The 20,343-nt window shown below is 45.1% G+C and overlaps 1 protein-coding gene across 1 annotated transcript in view; it reads left to right on the forward strand.

Annotated features, from left to right (window-relative positions):
* Window positions 1-20,343, forward strand: part of LOC144770839 (uncharacterized) — a 165,334-nt gene that overhangs the window by 56,864 nt on the left and 88,127 nt on the right. The window contains exons 3-4 of the mRNA XM_078655622.1: window positions 13,962-14,075; window positions 14,180-14,281. Coding sequence (XP_078511748.1) covers window positions 13,962-14,075; window positions 14,180-14,281 — 216 coding nt within the window. The remainder of the gene's footprint in view (window positions 1-13,961; window positions 14,076-14,179; window positions 14,282-20,343) is intronic.

The following is a 20,343-nucleotide window of genomic DNA, read 5'->3' on the forward strand; positions in this document are numbered from 1 at the left end:
TCTGGATTTTCGTGACTGATAATCAATAACGTTGGACTCCTTGAAAGGAGAGCTTTCATTTTAGCTGTTTTTTGTGATTTGGTGATAGATGCCTCTTTTTGGAGAGATGTTTTTGAAATAATTGAAATGATCCTTTTACGCAATTTTCCCAGATTATAGGGAACTGTTTCGTTTAATGATATGTGGTCTCATGGCCATTTGTTAACAGTGCAGTGTGCATGGGTTTATTGAAGCATGATCATGGCAAAAAGAAACGCAAAAAATAAAAACTTATGATAAAACCAAAAATAGAGGACTGGGGGCCATATGTAGAAACCAATCTGCGATCGCAAACGCTGAAATTCGCATATTAGCAGTGTACAATGTAGCACACAAAACCCCCCTCGCAAAATAAGGAATCGTAAATTATTTTGCGATTGCATTTAAGGGATCGCAAATTGGGATTCCTTAATTGCAATGAAAGAAGCACAACTGAAAGTGCGATTTGGCCTTAAGGAATTGCAAATTACCACCAACTTCAAGTTGGTGGTAAATTGCGATTTCACTTAAAAATGCACTATTTCGCATTTTTTAAAGTGCCATGTGGCGCACATACACGCAAGGGCATGTATGTGTGCCACATGTGCACACATGCACATTTCAGGGGTGCAACAGGGTGTCCTTTTGAAACCCTGCCACCCTTGAAATTGCATTGTCAATTTGCGATTCCCTTATTGCTAATCGCAAATTGAGAATGCCTTCCCATTCATTCCTATGGACCTCCTAGCCCATAAGAATGAATGGGAAGGTTCCTTATATTGCGAATATCAATTTGCGATTCGCAAATAAGGAATATGTTGGATTCACAAAATTATTAGCAAATCCCACATACATTGCATTTTTTGATTCTCAAATTGCGATACGACGAAAATCGCAATTTTAAAATCGCAAAACAACATTTTGATACATAAGGCCCTAGGTTGCGAGTTTAGGGTCTCCTTGTTTTTAACAAGAAAAATATCTATTTCCAAAAGGGGAAGTCAGAAGTATATAATAACTAAGTCTTTTAACTGATGATATGGGGCCAGATGTCGGTAATCTCAATTTACCTATTCTTAAATACCGAATTTTACCGATTCGGTATTTAACAATAGGTAAATGGGATGTAGATAAGATTCGGTAATTAAGAATCGGTATTTACCGATTTGGTATTTACCGAATCGGTAAATGCCGAATCGGTAATAGGGGGAACCCTTTCAAGGGTGGCAGGGTGTCACAATGACACCCTATTGCACCCCTGAATAGTACATGGGTGCACATGTGGCACGGCATGTATGTCTGCCACATGGCACTGAATAAAAATTGCTTTTTAAAAGAAATTTGTTATTTGCCACCAACTAATAGTTGGTGGTAAATAACGAATCCTTAAATGTAAGAAGCACTCACTTGAGTGCTCCCTACATTACGGATTCGGTAATTTACCGAATCGGTATTTTAAGAATTCGGTAATTTACCGAGTTCTTAAATGTGGCCTCCTACATCTGAAAAGCCTAATACCGGTTGGTAACAGCCGAAATTCTGTAATTTCGGCCGTTACCAACCGGTATTAGGCTTCCTACATCTGGCCCATGGTTCCTAAAAAGTAGATCTCTACATGTAGTGGCTTCAAATCTCTTTTTTGCCCTCTTTCCCTGCATCTAGTTTGTCGTTTACGTTCCTAATAACTACTAAAAAAGATACCTTATAATGAAGATTTTATTATTGTGTACTAGGTATCTTTTCATCTTGTGCATACTGGTAATCCTTACAAAAGTATAACTTTATGTGTACTTAATTATTTTGTTCTAATATTTAATTTGTAATCTTACAACCTGCATATATCTTTTTAATACAAATTGTTTTAAAAAAACAATTGCAGAATCAAAAATACAGCCATACCAAATGTAATAGATAAGTGCAAGTCTGAAAGTAAACCACACATTTGGCTGTTCCAAATAATCCTCTTCTAGTTGAATGTCCACTGATCAGCTATTCATAGCTGGACTTTGGGATGTGCGATGTTCTTCTTCCGTAGCGTTGATACTAAATGCTGGGACATTGATCTCTATCTGGCTGATGGTGGTTAATTTGATCTGACAGGAACCCAGGACTGTCCTTGTGTGCAGAGATATGAACTCTCATTCGTGGCTTATCGGCAACCAGTGTCCAATCCCAGGAATGACGGGATGTGAGATTTGTGTCTGGCCAAACACCATTCAGCAGATCTTGTGCTGGAAGCCTTTGATAAATTGCAGCTCAGTAATGTGCTTTCTCATCCAAACATGCATACCCATACAAGGTTTTTAATTTTTATTTTTTTAATTTTTTTTTTAAAAACCTTTATTGTACAGAAAGCGCTCACAGATACGGGCCTACAACCCATCGGGCCGGCCACCACAATAAAAGAAACATAGCAGGCAATACAGAAGCTCCCACAGGACATCACAGCAATCCATATGAGAAGCAGAGGCAAGAAGCCACCGAGCAACCATCACGTACAGGATGAGAGAAGGTTGATTTTATAATAGAAGAAAGGGTGTCTCAGAATAAGGGCAATCCGTAAAGTCCAGAGGGCCGTGGTGGGCCGCGAACAAGCAGCAGTATCGAACACAGGAAAATTAAAAAAGAACAGGTACATTTTGGCAAAGTCAGAACGTGAGTCCCACAGTAATAAGCAAATGCAACCGCTGCCCAGCGCCCTCCCACCACTACGAAAACACACAATAATACACAGAACTAAAAATAGGCTTGCAAAACAAAGAGCCCACTGCCACAACAACCCAGGGGACGAAAGAAAAAGGGGGAGAGGGGAAAAAAAAGGGGGGGGGAAAAGACATAGGAAAAAAAGGGGGGAGAAGTAAGAACGCAGCATCACTGCACGCGCCCCACGGCTAACGAAGCACTCAACAATAGATTAGCACATGGAACCAGTGGTAACAGGAGGAATGAATGCGTAGTAAACTGTGACGGCAGGAATACCAGAAGGCCCATGCTAGCAAAAACACCCCAGGGGGCCACATGCCGACACCGCGTCTCGAAAAAAGGGGATACATAAGAGCCATAGAACCAAAAAAGGAATGAGGGGAAAACACAATACAACAGACCCCCCCCCCCCCCACTCCGGACATCCCACCCTGCACCCCTGCAGAAGGCTATGGCCTACCCCCCGGCAGCGTGCCTGTCGCCCTAATCAGAACCCGAAATATAGAAGAGATAAAAGTAAGCAAGAACCACAAAGACAAAAAAAGAAGGGAAAACAGGGAAGTAGCAACGGGAGAGGAGCCATATAATCAAAACCCCATCAGCTCCCACCCTCCCGTCCGAAAATACGCAGAACCCACGGGAAGATAATAAGCACAAGGATAAGCTCCAGGAACACGAAGGAGAATCGAACATAGTCCTACAGTTACAAACGGATCATCCGATCATACCGCAAGATAACAGTCCACCGAGGCAAGTTCATCTCAACCCTGTCCTTGTTTATCCCAAGCTGTAGTCGTCCAACGCACAAGGAACCAGATCATGTGGAACAGGAGGTGAATAACAGGGAGTCCGATCGGCAATCCACACAAGTCATATCGATTGTGACCCGGATGAACCGGAAAGGACGGCAACCACCTCAGGCAATGCAGGCACAGTTCCGACGACAATATGAGGGAAGCCGATCCGGCGGAGCAATGACAGGATCTTCGTTCGGCCATTCGAGGCAAAAAGGGAAAGGGAGATCCAACAAAGCCGGTCCGGACGGGACCCGGCCGGCGGACCCCCTGTACAGGGGGGAGCACAGGATGAAGGAGGGCAGCGGACATCCGTACACCCACACCAACGGCAACCGCCGGGCCCACGACCTCCAGGAAAGTTCCAGCAGCACACAACAAAGATGAAGCCGCACACACCGGGGGGGGCTCGGCAGGCCCCGGCAAAATGATCCTCCTCCAGGTCAATGATAGGCGCGGCCATGGGAGCACTCCAGGAGCGCAAGGCGGCGAGGATGTCGCCAAGTGTAGGCTCACCTTTACGGTATTCAGCAAACGTGCCATGCGGCGGATCAGCGTCGCCAGTCTCGGCCAGTCCGAGAGACATGGGGTCGGCCGCCATCTTAGAAGCCCGGCGGGGCCGCGGCAAACTCCGACCCCCGTCCGGACACCAGCGGGGCAAACAGGATACAGCCGACCACCAGCAGAGGCACCACCAGAGCAGGAAGGGGGGCCACCAGAAGAAGGCGGGTCGCCGGCTCCCCACACGCCACCGGCTCCGCTCTCCGAGTCCGGGCGGAGGGACTCAAAATGGCCGGACCGGAGAACAAAGGGGAGACGGGCCACATACACGGTCAACCCCGTCCATGGAAGGCAGCGCCCCAACACCAGGCCGCAGGACCGCCGGATCAGGCCCGGATAGCCGTAATCGGTCTAATTGCACATCGGCCTCTCCGACCGAATCCACACCGCCACCAAGGGCCGGCCACAGCGCACCGCCCCGCCCGGGCGCTGCCAAGGAGTGTCAGGCCCGCTCGCTCCGGAGGCCCCGAAGCAGACAAGGGTGCAGCCCAGGATCCGCGGCACCCAGGAACAAACGGATCAAACGGTAAGTGCCTGTGAAATGTCGTAGTTCCATAGTCTATCAAAGAATACTTCCCGGGGCAGGATAAAACACAGGATAGACGTTCCAGACAGGAAAGCGAACGGAGCCGAGCTAAAACGCGGCCATCTCGGACGCGAGCTTGGCTCCTCCCATTACAAGGTTTAATAAAGATATTTTTCAAGAATCCCAACTGTTACTGTTTGTGAAGGAGCATATATGGGGGATGCTACGAGTTGATGGGATGTTTGCCGTGGTTGACTTTTCGAGTGGGGGACTAACGATTAATGATTTCAAGGGGGTATTAAGCATATAGGTACAAAGTTAGCAGCGTGGTACAGGCCATTTCTAATTGGCAATATGTTCACATTCTTTTAATAGTTTGTTGGGTTTTCATGGTCTCACGGGGTTTGTCAGTAAAGGTGACGGTCATTTGAGGGAGGTTGTGTGAAGGAGAACTTGATGTTTGTGGTGTTCTGTTCTTGGAGATTGCACTATATAGGATACAGTTCTCCTGGACTATATGATTTGGTTGGATGTCCTTGTTAATTTTCATTTTTTTCAGGGAATAATTTGATTTGTGAGTGGTGGTTGCATGCTTGTGATATGCATGACAGATGTGATCAAGGTATTTGTTTGGGACACTAATCTGATTTATTTTTAGGACATTGCTGTGTGGTCAATATGGGGATTTTTGTTGTAGTCCATTAGCCTTGTTTCTAAGTGGCATTCCCTCTAGTTTGATACTGCTTAGTAGCTTTATGTTTGCTATTGAGCCGCTAAACCAGCTGTGGTTCCTCTCACTCAGAAGATTTGTGTAGGGGATTGGATGAGAGGAAAACATGCTTGGAAAGTCAAAAGCATTGATACCTAAGGCTTTTCTTCTGTAGTTTATAATCTCTTAAGACTTGGGCCTTCGCCATGTATCTGTTTCTGATAGGTTAGTGTCACAAGAATCGTAGGGAGTGCAGGATCTGCGGCAACATTTTAAGGTCCACACAACACGAAAAATATCTTGCACTGGTAAACAATGCGATAGTGTTATGGCAGAAAAAAGTACTGGTGTCTCCGGGGATGTACAAAGAAGGACAAAACAAGTCTCTGTTACTTCGGTACACATCACTAATGAGTATTGTGACCAGATCTTAAGATCACATCTCTCAAAGGATAAATATAGAATTGAGGGTGTTCAAAAAAGAGTAATCAAACTAATGCACATCACATTTTAAACCACGAGGAGAGGCTGAAGAATATAAATTCTCTAGAACAAAGGAGGGGTAGGAGATGTAATAAAGACACTCACATTCATAGTCAGAATCAAAGCTTTACCAGAGGCTGTGTTTGTTTATGAATGGCTCCTGAAGCAAGATGTTGCAATGGGGAATTGGCGGATGAAGAAGGGAGGAAAGTCTGCATTAACAGCATCACATGTTTTCACTGTAAGGTTAGTGAATTTTTCATCACTTTCTAGCAGAAGTGGTGGAAACACTAAGTATAAGCACATTTACGAAGGTCTTTGGGCACACAGGAAGAACACTTCTTTGTAAACAAGGAAAACGCTGGAGATACCGTAGCTAGCTGTCAAAGGTAGGCATGGAATGGGCAGGCTGGGATTAAAACCTATTGAAACCATTAAAACAGTCTACAAAGCTAAAACAGTTTGCGCTGTCATCTACGGGGCTGGTGTCTGGGGTATGTCGTCCGCAGACCATCTCCAAAATCTGGAAGATATTTCTCCCCAAATCTTCTCCAAACTATAATTGCCATCTAGAGTTTGGCGTACCCTACCTGATCGTCAGTATTAAGCTGGCACCAATCATGTAATGGCATTCAGTATGGCGTAGGAACACCGTGAGCCTAACTCAGCTAATTATAAAAAAGTGCCTAAAACTAGAAAATTGCCACAAAATAGCCTGGCTACAGTATGTGGAAAAGACTTTGATTGACACTGGGCCTAAGCAATTGTTCGAGGACCCTAGCTCTTGCCAGTAAATCTCAAAGCTCGAACTCGAGACCTCCTATTTAAAAAAGGCATCTTTTGACCACTATAAATCCAACCGCCTAAAGAAACTGGCTATCTTGTATCTATCACTCAATCAATCAATCAATCAATCATTTGTAAAGCGCACTACATACCCGCAAGGGACTCAAGGCGCTGGGGAGGGAGGGGGCCGCTACTGATCGAACAGCCAGGTCTTGAGTATCGTCCTGAAGGTCAGCAGGTCTTGAGTCTGTCGTAGGCTCAGTGGGAGGGTGTTCTATGTCTTGGAGGAGAGGTGGGAGAAGGATCTCCCGCCGGTGGTTGTTCTTCGGATGCGCGGGACGGTGGCAAGTGAGAGGTCGGCGGAGCCTAGCTGGCGGTTGGGGATGTAGAAGTATCGTCTGTAGAAGGAGAACCGTCTATTGAGGTAGGCTTGGCCGGTCTTGTGGAGTGCTTTGTGTGTGTGGGTGAGGAGCTTGAAGGATATCGTCTTGTTGACGGGGAGCCAGTGCAGGTTTCTCAAGTGGAGGATGATGTGGCCATGTCGTGGTACATCGAGGATCAGTTGTGCTGAGGCGTTTTGGATGCGTTGCAGTCGTTTGAAGAGCTTGGTCGTGGCTCCCGCGTAGAGGGCGTTTCCATAGTGGAGTGCTGACGAGGGCCTGGATGACTGTCTTTCTTGTATCTGTCGGGATCCATCTGTAGATCTTGTGGAGCTTGTGGAGGGTGTTTAAGCAGGAGGAGGAGACTGCGTTGACTTGCTTGGTCATTGAGAGCGTTGAGTCGAGGATGATTCCCAGGTTGCGTGCGTGGTCGGTGGTTTTCGGGGCTGCCCCCAGTGCCGTCGGCTACCAGGAGTCGTCCCAGGCTGAAGGGTTGGAGCCGCGGGTGAGGACCTCTGTCTTGTCCGAGTTCAGCTTCAGACGGCTGATCTTTATCCAGTTGGCGACGGCCTTATTCCTTCGTGGAGGTTGGCTTTGGCGGTGACGGGGTCCTTGGTGAGGGAGAGGCTCAGTTGAGTGTCGTCGGAGATTAAGTGTATTCTTATCTAGGAATAACCAATAACTCCCAGCACAGATACATTTGAATCAGATTTCAGATTAATTTAATACCCTTGATGTTGGGTTTCCCTGCAAATAAGTATACCCATTCCGATCTATCAGCCTGTCCTTGTGAAATGGTATCAAAGCAGTCTGATCTCCATAATGTTTTATTTTGCAGTTTTTATAAGTCTGCACGTGCAAGGTATATTATTCCAATTTTAAAAAGTTTAAATTTTGATCAATTCAATTCAATAATCTTTATTCGGTTTACAAAAAACCCATAAAAGATACAAGTTAAAAACTATATGAACATACAAATAAACAAGCATTGGCATAGCCAATAGGTCTTGCCTTTGGGACCTTATAAGTGTTTAGCCATGCAACAGTTGATGTTGTTGCACCAAAGATATTGTGCTGCATAGCTAAATACTTATAAGGTCCCAAAAGCGAGACCTATTGGCTATGCCAATGCTTGTTGTTAGAGAAAGTATTTGGTAATAGCTGGGCGTGTGTGCATGTTGTTCCCAGCTGGACTAGAGAGAAAATGCCATAATGTAGCAACATCTTACTTTACAACATTATGGATGCTGGGAGTAGAGCTCATTTGCCAAAAGAACAGCAGAATTAAGCTAGCATTGTAAGTGGGGAGATTAAAAGACTTACAGCGAAAATTATTAAATAGAAGGGACTTCTGATAAAGGGATATTTTCATTGCACATCTAGGATGGCCTAGATGTTCATCCATCTTTTAGTTTATAAACAAAAAAGCTGTAAATCCTTGAATGTGTTATTATGACAACAAAGTAAACAAATATGAAAGACTCAGTGAGTGAAAAGCATGGTGACTCGATTTGCTGATTTATGGATTTTTTCTTTAGAAGCATGTGCTATTGGGATTCCCTAGCCTATCGAAGGAAAATCCTTTCAGGAAAGTAAAAACATCACCCAACATATATACTGGTACTCAATTACATGCTACACGTCATATCTGATTTGCAGCCCAAAAAAAAAATGAACCCCTCTGTTCAGCATACGTGAAAGTAAAACCCTGGCTTCCTACTGTAAAACATACACTCTACAACCCAAACTCAACAATGGTATGTATATAAGCATCTCCATCTCTCAGTCTGAGTCCCTTCATTATACTATTCAGTGGTGCTACATATATATGTTTGACGCCATCTCAGAAGCAGTCGACATTCTTGCCCCGTTCAAGCCCCACTATTGCGCCAGGAAACGCCCTTCGGCCCCCTGGTACTCTGATTCCCTTAGACTTCGTAGGCAGGAATGCAGAAGACAAGAAAGACGTTGGAGAACTCACCTTGACCCTGATGAAAGGATCAAACATAAAAATCTTATTTTAGGGTATAAGGCCGCTATTCTAGTGGCTAAACAATCCTACTTTACCGACCTGACTTCCTCTTTCAGTTCCCCTAAAGATCTTTTTAAAATTGTGGACTCTGTCTTCCACTCCGTCTCCAGATTCCACCGTCCCCTCTCAAGTACTCTGTGACCAGATTTCCAAGTTTTTTTACACCAAAATCGCGGATATTCACTCTGCCCTAGAAGCCCTCAATTCCACTCAGGATTCCTCCATGCCCTCTGATCCTTTGCCCCGCCCCGCATTGTTCTTGGTATCTCTAGGACGTTTGTCCAATTTTCCCCTCCTTTCCTATGAAGGTCTGAACGCCCTTCTGGACAAACTTAAATCGGGCTCCACCTTGGACCCTTGTCCTCTCAAAATATTGAAAGACTGCAGAGAGGCTCTGCTTCCCGCCTATCTCGATGTTATGAATTCGGCAATTTCTAACGGCGTCTTCCCTGGATCATGGAAGCTGGCCATTGTAAAACCTTTATTGAAAAAGCCAATATTGGATCCCGGTATCCTTAAAAACTTTCTAACTATTTCCCTTCTCCCAGCCCCTGCCAAAATGCTTGAAGCTCACCTCAACTACCATCTTAGCGCCTCTCTGGACAATTCTTGCCTGCTAGATTCCTCACAGCATGGCTTCCGAAAGGCGCAAAGCACAGAGTCAGCCCTCACAGTGGTGGTAAACAACATCCGCGCCAAGGTCGACAGAGGTCATCCTACCATCTTGATCCTGCTCGACCTTACAGCCGCCTTTGACACCCTGTCCCCATCCATCTTGTCTATGCGGCTCGGAGAGATGGGTGTGGTTGGACCGGCTCTCGGTCTTTTGACATCCTTCCTCACCCATCGTGCCCAAAAGGTCAAACTGCGTGACTTCCTATCCTCTGCTAAGCCGTTGCATTGTGGGGTCCCACAGGGCTCATCGTTGAGCCCTACCTTATTCAACATATATGTGGCCCCCCTTGTAAGGCTTGTTAGATCGTTCGGATTGGAAGTCTTATCGTATGCTGACGATACCCAGATAATGGTCTGCCTATCTCATTCTGTAGAGTCCAAGGCCTTAAATTTTAAGAACTGTATGGAAGCCGTGCCAGGCTGGATGGCATCAAACTTCCTCAAGCTTAATGAGGAAAAAAACGAGATCCTCATTTTTGGGGGTAAACAAGATCTCTGGTCGGATGACTGGTGGCCGTCCTCCCTTGGACCTTGCCCCAAGCCGTCTCTAGCTGCCAGAAACTTGGGGGTCACCTTCGATACCGCTTTGGCGTTCGATAAACAGGTTAACAAAACTGTTTCAACCTGCTGCGGGGTTCTGAGGATTCTCAGGAAATTAGTACACTACCTCTCCCCTGAAGCTCGGAAGCATGTTGTTGTGGCCTTTGTCTCACACCGTCTGGATTATTGCAATGCCCTCTACCTTGGCATATGCAAAAAAACGTATTCACCGTCTCCAGATTATTCAGAAAGCTGCAGCCAGGTTTGTGGTGAATGCCCCAGACGTGTCTCTGTTACAGGAATCAGAAAAAACCTCCACTGGCTACCTGTACAAGCCAGGATCAACTTTAAGGTTCTGGTTCTGACCTACCGTGCTGGGTGCTGAGGACATTGGATCTCTCGTGTCATTCTACACCCCGGGCAGGGCCCTCAGGTCGGCTCACAAAAATCTCCTGGCGACCCCTCGGATCGCCAAGGCCAGGTGGGGAGGGAGGGCGTTTTTCTCCCTCGCCTCTAAATTGTGGAACATGCTTCCAGCTGACTTCAAGGGCCAGCCATCTCTTGCCCTCTTCCGGAAAAATCTAAAAACCTGGCTATTTGCAGAATCCTACCTATAACATCTGCTTCTTTCAGTTGCCTCCGATCATTCAGTTGTTTTGCTTTTACCATCTTTTGCGCCTTGATGCCTCCGGGTTAAGTCGCGCCATATAAATTCACAATTCATTCATTCATTCATTCATTCATATATCATGTCAGAGCAGGAGCACCCTGCATATTACCGCTGCTGACACCAATGTTCTTTCCACATAGGCTACTCTATTAACCCAAAATCTGCCAACCAAGACAACCCAACACAAGAACATGCCACCTGTCTTCCGAAAATCACTTGGTGTGCGGCTGCCATTCGAATTACAGGATGTTGCCCGTGTAAAGTAGCTACTGGCAGGAGGTGGTGTGTGCATGCGCAGTGAGGGCTGGGCCAGGAAGGGTGGAAGCAACATAAGGGCAGGGACAAAAGCTCACCAACACAGGCTCTCCCATCCCCAAACAGTAAACAAAGCCCAATGCCTCTGCCACTGCTCATCATGCAAAGGGATGACTTACCGGGCAGTAAACTGACACTATGGGGAGCCGGGGAGCCGACTAACAGACGGGATCACAATGTGTGTCAGCCTGCAATGTTTAAATGCTGCGTTTGACTCCGAGGGTGGTAGGAGTGCGGAAGTTCTACTAACCTAAAATCTTCCAACCTAGACAACCCAACGCAAGAACATGCCACCTGTCAGCTGAGTATCACTTGGTGCGCTGCAGTCCTTAAAATTACAGGATGTTGCCAATTTTAAAGTGGCGACCGGCAGGAGGTGATTGATGTGTGTGTGTGCAGGGGGGCCCTAATGGGTGGAAGCAACTGTAGGGACAAGAGCACGGGAACACAGGCCTCCCTCTCCCCAAACAGCAAACTAAGCCCAGTGCCTCTGCCACAGCTTTCCCTCAAGCCAGTTTGCATTGTGCTAGTTGCATCTTCCATAGACGCGCTCTGTGGTGGGGGAGGGGGAGGGGTGTTGAAGTAAGGTAAAGGCACTCAGAGCGGCCATAAAGTGCGTGCAAAGTAAAACAAGATGCACCTCCGCAAGAGCAGTCTTCACTTTTTCAAGCACTGCACTTGTGCTTGTGGCGCGCTCCTGCAAGATCGATGCCGCCACAAGCACGAGTGCAGTGCTTGAAAAAGGGGAGAGCGACGGCTAAAGGCCCTCCTATGCAGCGCATAGTGCTGCATAGGCGAGACCTAAAAAAACGCATTTTGGAAACACAGATTAGGCAATTAGCAGTCTTGATCAGGTGTTTGAGGTTTACACTTAAAATACAATAGTAAAAATATCAGACAATCAATGGGTATAATCCAGTAACTAAATCACTACAATGTACTAAGTGAGACTCAATTATTTTCAGAAAGGTATAAAAAGTTGGAGCTTCGTATGTGCATTTGGCTGGACAAGTAAAGTGCAAATGCTTAATTAGTGCAAAAAATGCTTAGTACAGTACAAGTTTAAGAGTAAAGTGCAGATGCTGTGATAAGAACTCCATACAGCACGATATTTGTCAACAGACGCTACTTAAAATTTTCTACTGCTTTTCATCAAATGTGGGGTGGATATAAAATGCTAATGTAATGAAGTGTATATATAGATTAAAACAAACAATATATAACATTTCTTTGCCCCTATTTTCCTTTTGAAAATTCCATGTCTTTTTTTCCCTCAGTAATTTGACAGCCAACAGATATTTACTAATGCCAAAAACTATTTTCTGCGAATTGCTTTTCAATATTCTAGTCGCATCAGTACAAGACCGAACACCCAAATTACAGCATAACGGTTTAATCCATTTTCGCCTTGGTGTGGCATATGCTGGGCAGAAAAATAACGTGATAGTAATTTTTTTGTATATTATGATTGCATAAAAGGCAATGATCATTGAAATCGTACACAATGGGAGTTCTCACCTGCGCTCCAGTATATCTAAGTTCAACAGTAAACCCAGCACAGGCTAGCAAATTTTTGTTTTTTTTAAATGCACATGATACAGTTATAACATATAGCACAGTTATAATCCCAATATCGTGACCAAGAGTTCCTGGTCACAGACAAACAATATCCATTCCTCAAATCCTGGTTTCAAAGAGATTTTCAATAAATCCAAAAGATTTTCAATAAATCCAAAATGACTAAATCAATATCCACAAACTATATATTTGGTCGTAGAATTCTTCTTTATTCTTAGCTTCTTATATTTGTTGTATCAAACTTCAAGACATTCAGTCAACAGCCAACACGTGTTTCGTCTGGCTTTACACATTAGCCAATGACTTCATCAGGGCTGTATAATAGACATCAACATAAACATTTGTCAATATTTGTTTTTATTCCAAATTAATTTTTAGTAGCTGAAAAGTCAGTGAGGAAAGTATAGAATCATTGAAATCGTCATCATTTTTCAAGCCCCATTTTGCTGTGTAGGATCCACTTTGCAAAATACCATAACAGAATTTCTTATATAAATTTTGATCAATCCCATGTAGCACTTTATTTTTTAAAGACTCTTCCAGACCCTTTGATAAGTTGTTCAGTAGCTTCTTTTTTATTGGCCTGAATGAGTAATAGGAAGACTCTGCACATTAGTACTGTTTAATTAGGTATGGCTCTTAAGACTTATAGCTATTAAATGGATGGAAACTCTGCATTCTGTTGAATTGGTTAAGACGTCAAGGACTCTGACAGATATGTTCATGATAGTTTATTATTACTAGAGCCAAATCAACTACGTCAGTAGCGGAGTAGTGGTGCTACCTGGTACAGGAGGACTTTCAAACTCGATTGAAACATCTATTTTGTTTGTTTACACCTTGCACATCTGCACAAAAATGGTTTTGGCTTTTACTATTCTAAATGCTTTTATCAGAATCTGTATTTTTATAACTTTTATAACCTTATGTGCTGTCAATGGTTTTATATGAATTTACGCATGTGGCTTTGTAAAGTGATCCGTAGTTGTTTTTCTTTTTATCTGATTTTATGGATTTATCTATAAATCCGAATAAAGATTTATGATTGATTGATTGAATGGGCAGGCTGAAGGGCCATACTTCTTTGCAGCTCATAAATTCTCTGTTTATATGCCTGATTGCTTTAAACTGAAGCTCTGCCAGATTGAGAGCTACAAGGCTCTAATTGTAATACCACCTTTTCCTCTTAAGGCTACAACATTGCCAACCCCGACACTTTGCTGCGAATTGATAAACGGGACCGGGCGCAGGTACGGGACCCCCATGATCCAAAAAGAAGAGTTGACATTAATGATCCCACTTCATGTAAGTAGAAGTTTGAAAAAATCTCTGCGAATAGGAGGGCACCCTACCTCTTGCCTCTGTGACTCCCACGAGACACTTCCCTAAAATACTCTTCATTTTTGTAGCTTTTTATCAAGCTGGCAGCCCTGACATACTGATGAGGATCGTGCACAAGGAAAATCGCCACTTGCCAGAGGAAACAGGAATCCTGCACAGCCCAAACACTGGTAACTTGAATGATTTTTGGAGATTTAATGTGGCAAACTCTACTTCATCCCTCCATTCCCTCTCTCTCGCTTGCCCTCTGTTATGGTCTGATCCCTGCGGATATCTGCTATGTTACCTAGTGTTTTTGTGCTTCCTCCTGCGTTTGAGGCCCTACTACATGGTTGGGCATGAAAGTGTCCCAAAGCAAGTTGGCAGCTGTTAAAGAAATTGAGTAGTTTTCAGCTGACACACATAATGGTATTCAAATTAATATGACATTGTCCTTTCCTGTTTTTCTACTTTTCAGTATAAATTGATGTTATGGAACTACACTGCTCTCTCAAATATCACTGTCTGCTTACGCAAGACTTGAGTCATAAATACAATGAAATGCTGGGACCTCTGACAACTAGGATGCCCTCAGGAGCTGTATTCTCTTGCATTTCAAACTGTGTTGCTAGTATCCTGTTGCAGTAGAGGAGCATCAAACTCCTTTCCGAAAAGGCTGTTGCCTGGGTTCTGGGGCATACAGTTAGAACATAGCTAAGTTTTGGTGGGTATTGTAAGATGCTTCTCTAAATGAGTATTTGTTAACATTGTATTCTCTTGAAGCTTGTAGCTTTGGTAGATGCAGGGAATATGTGCACAGACAAGGAAAACTGGGTGTAGGTGTCTGGCTGTTAGTTATGTTATGTTATGTTATAACCCATTTGTAAAGCGCACGTAGACCAAGGTTTCATGGCGCTGTTCAGAGTAGGATGCGGGCAGGACTAATTTACTCATATGCCTGTGTGAACAGCCAGGTCTTAAGCTGCTTTCTGAATCGGAGTAACTCAGAGCAGGAGCGGATCTCTAATGGAAGGGTGTTCCAGAGTTGTGGTGCCAGGAACCCGAAGCGACGACCGCCATGTCGCTTCCGTTTGAACCTGGCACTCACTAACAGATTTTGATATTTGGAACCGAGATCGCGAGTGGGAGTGTGCCTTAATATCAAGGTATTAATAAAAATGGGGCTATAGCAATTTAAGGACTTGAATGTTAGGCAAGCTGTTTTAAAAATCGACCGTTGGAGCAGTGGAAGCCAATGTAGCTTCTTTATTAGGGGTCTTACGGATTGCCATTTAGGCTGCTGATAGATCAATCTCGCAGCCTGGTTTTGTACCAGCTGGAGCCTCTTGATCTGATACAGAGGGAGTCCTAGATAGATTGAATTTGCATAGTCTAGGTGAGACAGGACCAATCCTATCACAACTTGTATCAGTGCTGCCTGGGTGAGCAGGTGGTGTATCTTCTGGATCTTTCGCAATTGACAGAAGCATTTAGATATTACTGTACCCACCTGAGTATTCATAGAGAGATCTCTATCAATAGTTACCCCTTGACGTTTTACAGAGGAGGAGGGTTTGGGAAAAGGCCCTAATTCTGTAGGCCAATAGTGGGGGCCCCAGGAGATGCAGCTGTCTCCTATCAATAGCACCTCCGTCTTCCCGGGGTTGAGCTTTAATTGATTATGATCCATCCAATGGCGGATAAACACCATAGTTTCCTGAAAGTTAGTGATAGACTCAGTTGAGTTATCTATGGTGAAAGAGAGCTGCAAGTCGTCCGCATAATTAAATGTGGATACTTTCCTCTGTTTTAAAGCTTTAATCAGGGGAAGAAGGTAGAGATTGAACAAATGGGGGGACAAAGAAGATCCCTGTGGGACCCCACATGTGGTGTTCGATCTAGAAGCAGTGAAATTTGCTAAGCGAACTGCCTGCGTACGATCTTCCAAAAAGGAGGCGATCCATTTCAAGGCCTTGCCCTTAAAGCCTGCCCGTCCGACACGGTCCACCAAGATCTTATGGTCCACCGTGTCGAACACGGCAGACAGATCTAAAAGGACCAGTGCTTGGGGGATTCCAGCATCAGCCTTCCTTCGGAGCTTGTCCAGGACTGCCAAGATAACCACCTCCGTGGAGTGAGCTGGCCGGAAGCTGGCTTGGTGGGAGTCCAGATATCCAGTATGTTCCATAAAGTCGGACATACATTTTGCCACGTGTGCCTCCAGCACCTTAGCCAGGTAAGGGAGCAAGGAGATGGGGCGATAATTGGAAGGTTCCGAACCTTCCGACCTTTTTTAAAAAAGGGACCACTATGGCATCTTTAAACGATTTAGGGACACAGCCTTGAGTTAATGAGGAGTTGAGCAAAGACAAGGCAGGCTGAGGAGTGATGGAAAAAACCTCCCTCAGTATGTGCGGTGGACAACAATCCCGGGGGGAACCTGATTTTACTTTAGACAGGAGAGAGTGATTCAGCATTAATTATAGGGAAGATGTCCATTGTAGAAGTATTCGTGATAGTATCAGCCGGAGGCTCAGTTAATGGAGAGCATACAATGCTAGCTTTGATAGCTACAATCTTTTCCAGAAAGAAAGTGTTCAGCTTGTCGCATAGATTTTGATTTTGATTCGGGATTTCTAAAGCGCATAGCTACCCTCGGGCGTCCCAGCGCTGAGTAAAGATTGACAGATTTCCTAGGGGTGGATTTATTGGGGAAATAACCAGGTCTTCAGCATTCTGCGAAAAGAGAGGAGATTGTTTTCTTTGCGGATGTTGAGGGGGAGGCTGTTCCAAAGTTTGGGAGCATTATAAGAGAAGCGTCGGCCGCCCGTGCGAGCTTTCCTTATTAGCTCCAATGAAGGAGTTGGTTTAAGTGACAGTCTATCCGGGTTAGATAGCTCATCCACAATCGAGAAGATCTCTCTCGACTTGTTGGAAGAGGTAAGGATCCTCGAGGAAAAGTGTTCTACCTTAACTGCTTTAATGGCTTTATTATATTTTACCTGCTCTTGTTTATAAAGGATCCTGCCCCCTAAGTCATAACGAGCTCTCCATTTTCTCTCCCTCTGGCGGAGTAACAGTTTCATTTCTTTTAATTCCTTGGTAAACCACTTATGAGCTTATGCCTTTCGATTAATCCTGATCTTTTTTAGTGGTGCAGAGTGGTCGCTCGCTGTTGGTAGCCACAGCGAGATCTGAGAATCATAAATGTCCACATTCTGCACAGGACTTGGCATAGAGCTAGTTAGAATGTTCATAAATTCTGGCTTGTCCATAGCATTCCAGCATCTCACTGAGCCACCCTCAAATAGGGGGGGGCTTGACTCTTATGGGCAGAGTTAGTTGGAATGTGACCAAAAAATGGTCAGACCATATGCATGGGAGTACCCTCAGGGCAGAAATAATCGGGTTTGTCGTCCAGATCTGGTCCAGTATATGGCCTTTCTGATGGGTTGGCGTTAAGAGATGTTGTGTAAAATTTAAATTTGTTAAGAGGTTAGTGAATTCGAGAGACTGAGGGCCGCATAACGGATCGCCGAACCAGTAGTTAAAATCACCAATGAGCAAAATATTTGAGTATTTAGTTGCTAAGTTTGCTATCTGCTCGCTCAAGGTGGAAGGTCAGGCGATGTCTAATGTATGCTTGACCTTGGTTGTGGAGGGCCTTGTAGACGTGTGCCAGCATCTTGATTTTGCATCGATTCTGGATGGAGAGCCAGTGAAGGTTCCTGAAGTGGGTGGTGATGTGGGTCTGTTTGGGGAGGTCGAAGATGAGTCTAGCGGCGGAGTTCTGAATCTTCTGGAGTCTTTTCAGGAGTTGGGTGGTGATTCCAGCAAAGTGTGCATTGCCATCGTCTAGCCGGCTGGTGACTAGGGCTTGAGCCCTCTGAAGACTTTTTCAGAGGATGCAGAGGGTGTAGAAGCAGGCAGAAGAGACTGCGATTTTCTGGCGTTTCATGGTGAGTTTGCTATGCAGGATGATATCAAGGTTATGGACATGGTCTGTGGGTGTGGGTCCAAGTTCGTAGGGCCACCAGGTGTTGTTCCATGGGGATGTGTTGTTCACAAAAATCAGCACTTCTGACTTGTCCGTTTTGATCTTTAGGCAGTTGGACGTCATCCAATCAGCTACTCTCATCGTGCAGTTGTAGAAGTTGGTCCCAGTAGTGGAGGGGTCTTCAGAGAGCGAGAGGATGAGCTGGGAGTCGTTTGTGTAAAATATGATGCTGAGGCCATATGTTCTGATGATGTTGGCCAGGGGCATCATCTAATTGTTGAACAGAGCAGGGAACTGGGTTCTTGTTCGAATACCCCCCCACACACAATGTTTGCCTGGCGTTTACTGCAGCTTTGACTGAATTGTACTGGGTTCCTGCTAACCAGCTCCCCAATACCAGTGTTCTTTCTCTAAAACTATACACTTGTTTCCCCAACTGGCAAAACCTTTAGTGCCCACTGCTTGACGTACTGAAGAGAGTCCCTATGGGCAGCGGCATAAATTGTGCCACCCTAAGAGACCCCTCACCGAGCACATCCAAGGCTGCCATTGTAGACTGCATGTCTTGGTGCAGATAAAAGTGAAAACACAACATGTCACCATCCCTGTGTGCCATGTACCCTAACACTGCATGCAATATTTGTAAGTCACCCCTACAGAAGGCCTGACAACCCTAAGGCTAGGTGCTGAATATTACATGTGAGGGCATACCTGCCTGTGTTGGTCAGTTTTATTACTGCCAGTGCAAATGACCAGGGAAGCCATTCTAAAACATGTGCTGGACACTGGTGAAAACTAGTTCCCTGGCTACATGATGGCTTCACTGAAAGGGATGTTTAGTATCATCCACCTCTTAACGATAAACCCACACTGATTTTAGTGATGGATTTAGTGATGGACCTTAGAGGTGCCCCCTGAAAACCTACCAGCCTCTGGTGTGCTCCCTGATTGGTTTCTGCCATCCTGCCACCCAAAACACTCTTCTGATCTCCTAGGGTGAGAGCCTCTGCCTTCTGGAGAAGCAGAACAGAAACCTGTCTGGGAAGAGGGTGTAAAACCCCCTCCCACAGGATGATGTGCTGATTAGCCTTACTTGGCCGGCAAGCTTCAAAGAGTTGCTGCCTTTGAAATGCAAATATGACTCCCCCTGTCAGGAGAGGAAGCCAACCTCCTTGTCCAGAGCCCCTTTGGCTCCTGGACTGGCGGTAAAATGATCTAGCCAGGTAGGCATGAAACCCCATGGCTAGTACCACCCCTAAGGAGGGCTAAACTGAGCTCGTCGAAATTTTTCAGAAGTAGCCATCTTCATGACGGCATGCTTTTTATTTTATTTTAAATTGTTTTTATTAAGATTCATACAAATGGCAAGTACAAACAATAGGAACAGGTGTTCCAACAAAAAAAACGTCCAGCTTGTCGCTAGAGTAATATACAAGGCTTCATTGAACAAGACATCAGAGTTACACAAATGAAATGTTACATCAAGCATGCAGCACGCTCAGGTCAGGTAACTATATGTCTATACACATCACAATTTTTAGTGTAATCCATGCAGGGTAACATGGAGTTTCACGCCAGTGGTATGGATGGCGCATATAAAACAGGGATGTTAGCTCTCTTCCAGAGTGCACTCCAAACCCAGGGAAGGGTACAAGCCGTGTCCACATCTCCCCAAGGACGTTGTGACTTCTGGTACAGCGCCACCCCAAGTGGCACTGGGGCCACCTCGTCAATTTCCACCGCTACATGAGGCTGATATGGCGTCTGGTGCACCCAAAAATTGAGAAATTGAGCCTGAGCCCATAAAGCATATAGCTTCATGTCAGGGGCGCCCAAGCCACCCTGTCTTAATGGAAGCATCAGCAGGTCCCATTATACCCTGGCCTGCCCTCCCGCCCACACCAGGGATAGTAATTGCGATCTTAAGTATGAAAAAAGTGTTGCGTGAGGGGTATCAGCACGTTGACAAACAAGTATAGAAACTTTGGCAAAATAAGAATTTTTGTCAGCGCTATCTTCCCAGCGATGGATAGGGGCAATTTAAACCAGATTGCAACTTTACCCTCCAACTACTTGTATGCCCTGCCAGAGTTCAAGTTCCAGATCTCCTGTAGAATCCGGCTCAGCCATACCCCCAAATATTTGACTGCCTCATCCTCCCATCTCAATGGGAATTCAGATGTCACTATTGGAGTTCCATCTATCAGTGGAAACATTACTGATTTTGTCCAGTTGATAGAGATACCTGCCAGTCCT

The sequence above is a fragment of the Lissotriton helveticus genome, chromosome 7, assembly GCF_964261635.1.
Source record: "Lissotriton helveticus chromosome 7, aLisHel1.1, whole genome shotgun sequence".
In the NCBI taxonomy this organism is placed as follows: domain Eukaryota; kingdom Metazoa; phylum Chordata; class Amphibia; order Caudata; family Salamandridae; genus Lissotriton; species Lissotriton helveticus.